The sequence below is a fragment of the Sinocyclocheilus anshuiensis genome, unplaced genomic scaffold (assembly GCF_001515605.1).
Source record: "Sinocyclocheilus anshuiensis isolate Anshui unplaced genomic scaffold, SAMN03320099.WGS_v1.1 scaffold595, whole genome shotgun sequence".
Taxonomy (NCBI): domain Eukaryota; kingdom Metazoa; phylum Chordata; class Actinopteri; order Cypriniformes; family Cyprinidae; genus Sinocyclocheilus; species Sinocyclocheilus anshuiensis.
The window spans coordinates 279,606-281,980 of record NW_015551037.1 but is presented as its reverse complement, the minus strand read 5'-3'; the positions used below and the strand labels follow the sequence as shown (position 1 = coordinate 281,980).

Below are 2,375 nucleotides of genomic sequence, written 5' to 3'. Positions count from 1 at the left end.
GGGGGCGGGGCTGAGGGCGGGGCATTGGAGTTGAGGAAGACAGGCGTGCGAGCTGGAGACTGCGTGACGCTGTCCGAGAAACCTGAGCTGGAGCTGCAAGACAGAAAGATGGAGATGTAACCCTCGTGAAAATAATGTCACAAACTAAATATTACTTAAGCAAATTATAATTTCTTTTCATTTTGGAGTGAAATGTGACCTGGACAGGTTTTCACAGGATTCGCCCTTTAATTCAGTACTAAAAAGTAGTGATAAAATAATTCAGTCCAATTCAAAATTGGCCATTTTACTAAAAAACAGCTTTAATTTTCTTTATGCAAAATCTTATTTCTTATTTCTTTTGATTTTGTGGTGAAATGTGACCTGTGTGACATGTTTTCATGAGATTCACCTTTATAGTTCACTACTAAAAAGTATAAGATAACTTCATCTAATTAAAACTAGACATTTTACTAAATATTTGTGTTTGCTACACATTTTTTATGCTTGTTTTGTTATTTGGTTAGCATGTTGCTAGCTTGCAAACATTTTGTTTTCCCAAAGTATTTATTCCATTCATTTTTCCCATAGGGGTATTAAAAAAAAAGTCTTGGTAATTTTTTTAATTGATTATATATTTTAAGTTTATTGATTTATTAATTGCATTTATTTATTACATAAATATTTTTGCATTAATTATATATTTTTAATTATATACATTTGTTAATTTCATATATTTATTAAATTAAATGTTTTATTAATTATATTTTAATTATATTAAGTTATTAATTACGTTTGCTTACTATGTTTAGAATTTTTATTAATTATATATTTTAATCATATTGATTTATTAACTGCATTTATTTATTGAATAAATATTTTTGCATTAATTATATCTTTTTAATTATATAAATTTGTTCATTTCATATATTTATTGCATTTAAAAATTGTATTAATTATATTTTTAATTATATTAATTTATTAATTACATTTGCTTACTATGTTTAGAATTTTCATTAATTACATATTTTAATTATATCGATTTATTATTTGCACTTATTTATTGCATAAATATTTTTGCATTAATTATATATTTTTAATTATATAAATTTGTTCATTTCATATATTTATTCAATTTACATTTTTTATTAATTATATTTTTTATTATATTAATTTGTACATTTGCTTACTATGTTTAGAATTTTTTATTAATTACATTGATTTATTAATTGCACTTATTTATTGCATTAATCATTTTTTATTAATTATGTATTTTTTATTATAATTAATTACATTTATTAATGAAAGTTGAGTATGAGTTCAGATGTTCAGACAGAATGTTCCACTATTAATCATCATTAAAATCATAATAATTGTTTTTTTTGTCATTTTAATTTATTATTGTTTAAAACATAAAATGTGATTATTTAAAAGCTGAGTTGAAATAATGCAGGCTGATGGCTTCAACAAAAGCATTTGCCATCGATTAGCAAACTCCTAGCTCACTGTATTTAAATGTGTATAAGTTATCATTAAAAATAATTTCCTTTATGGAGAAAATGAACTGGAACAGAGTGATCGTGTTGCATTGTTCGGCTGTGTAATTGTTGCTCCTTCACTGTAAAAAATGGCTGTGAATTTAACAGTAAAAGACTGTAAAAATGCTACAGTAAAAAATCACCACCTGCATTGGGTGGTTATCAGTGTATTACAAAGGTACAAAACAGATTGCAGTACTTCAATAGGTTGGTATATTAACATTATATCAGTTAATGAAATTATGGTGTTTAACTGTAAATTTAAGTTAAAACTGTAAAACCTAAAGCATTGCTACCGTATATTTTACGGTAAAATGTGTGTTTGTGTGTGTGTGTGTGTGTGTGTGTGTGTGTGTTATGGAGGCTGGTGGGTAAGTCGGTGGTGGCGGCGGTGGCTCATGCGGCCGGCTGTAGTTTCTGTCTCCCGTACGGTTCAGGAGTTCGTTCATCTGAGAGTAGGGCAGCGCAGCCAGAGAGAACGGTCCGTCCATTTGATCGATGTACATTTGCCTACAGCGAGACAGAAAGAGACGCTCATCAATCACAGACGCACTGAATCAGCGTCTCTGATACTTCATCAGATCATCTCAGCAGCGGTCAGTCAAATACACTCTATATACAGGTTTACACACATTAACTGTTAAATTAAAGCTGCTGTAAGTCATTCTTTAACATGCTTTGTCGCTATATGTAGAGCTGTGCGGATACAATTATATTTCAGAATTCTTTTGCAGATTATTATTGATTGTTTAGATCATTGGTATTGATAGTAAAAATGTAGCAGTAACTTTCAGTGTGTGTGTATATTGCAATTGCTAAAATTATTTATTATAATTGTATTGTATTTAATTGTATTTA

General features: G+C 28.2%; 1 protein-coding gene across 1 annotated transcript in view; it reads right to left on the bottom strand.

The window, feature by feature from the left end:
* wasf1 (WASP family member 1) overlaps positions 1 to 2,375 on the bottom strand; it is a gene marked incomplete at its 5' end in the record, with an annotated part of 42,711 nt that overhangs the window by 2,358 nt on the left and 37,978 nt on the right. The window contains 2 exons of the mRNA XM_016450886.1: positions 12 to 99; positions 1,875 to 2,027. Coding sequence (XP_016306372.1) covers positions 12 to 99; positions 1,875 to 2,027 — 241 coding nt within the window. The remainder of the gene's footprint in view (positions 1 to 11; positions 100 to 1,874; positions 2,028 to 2,375) is intronic.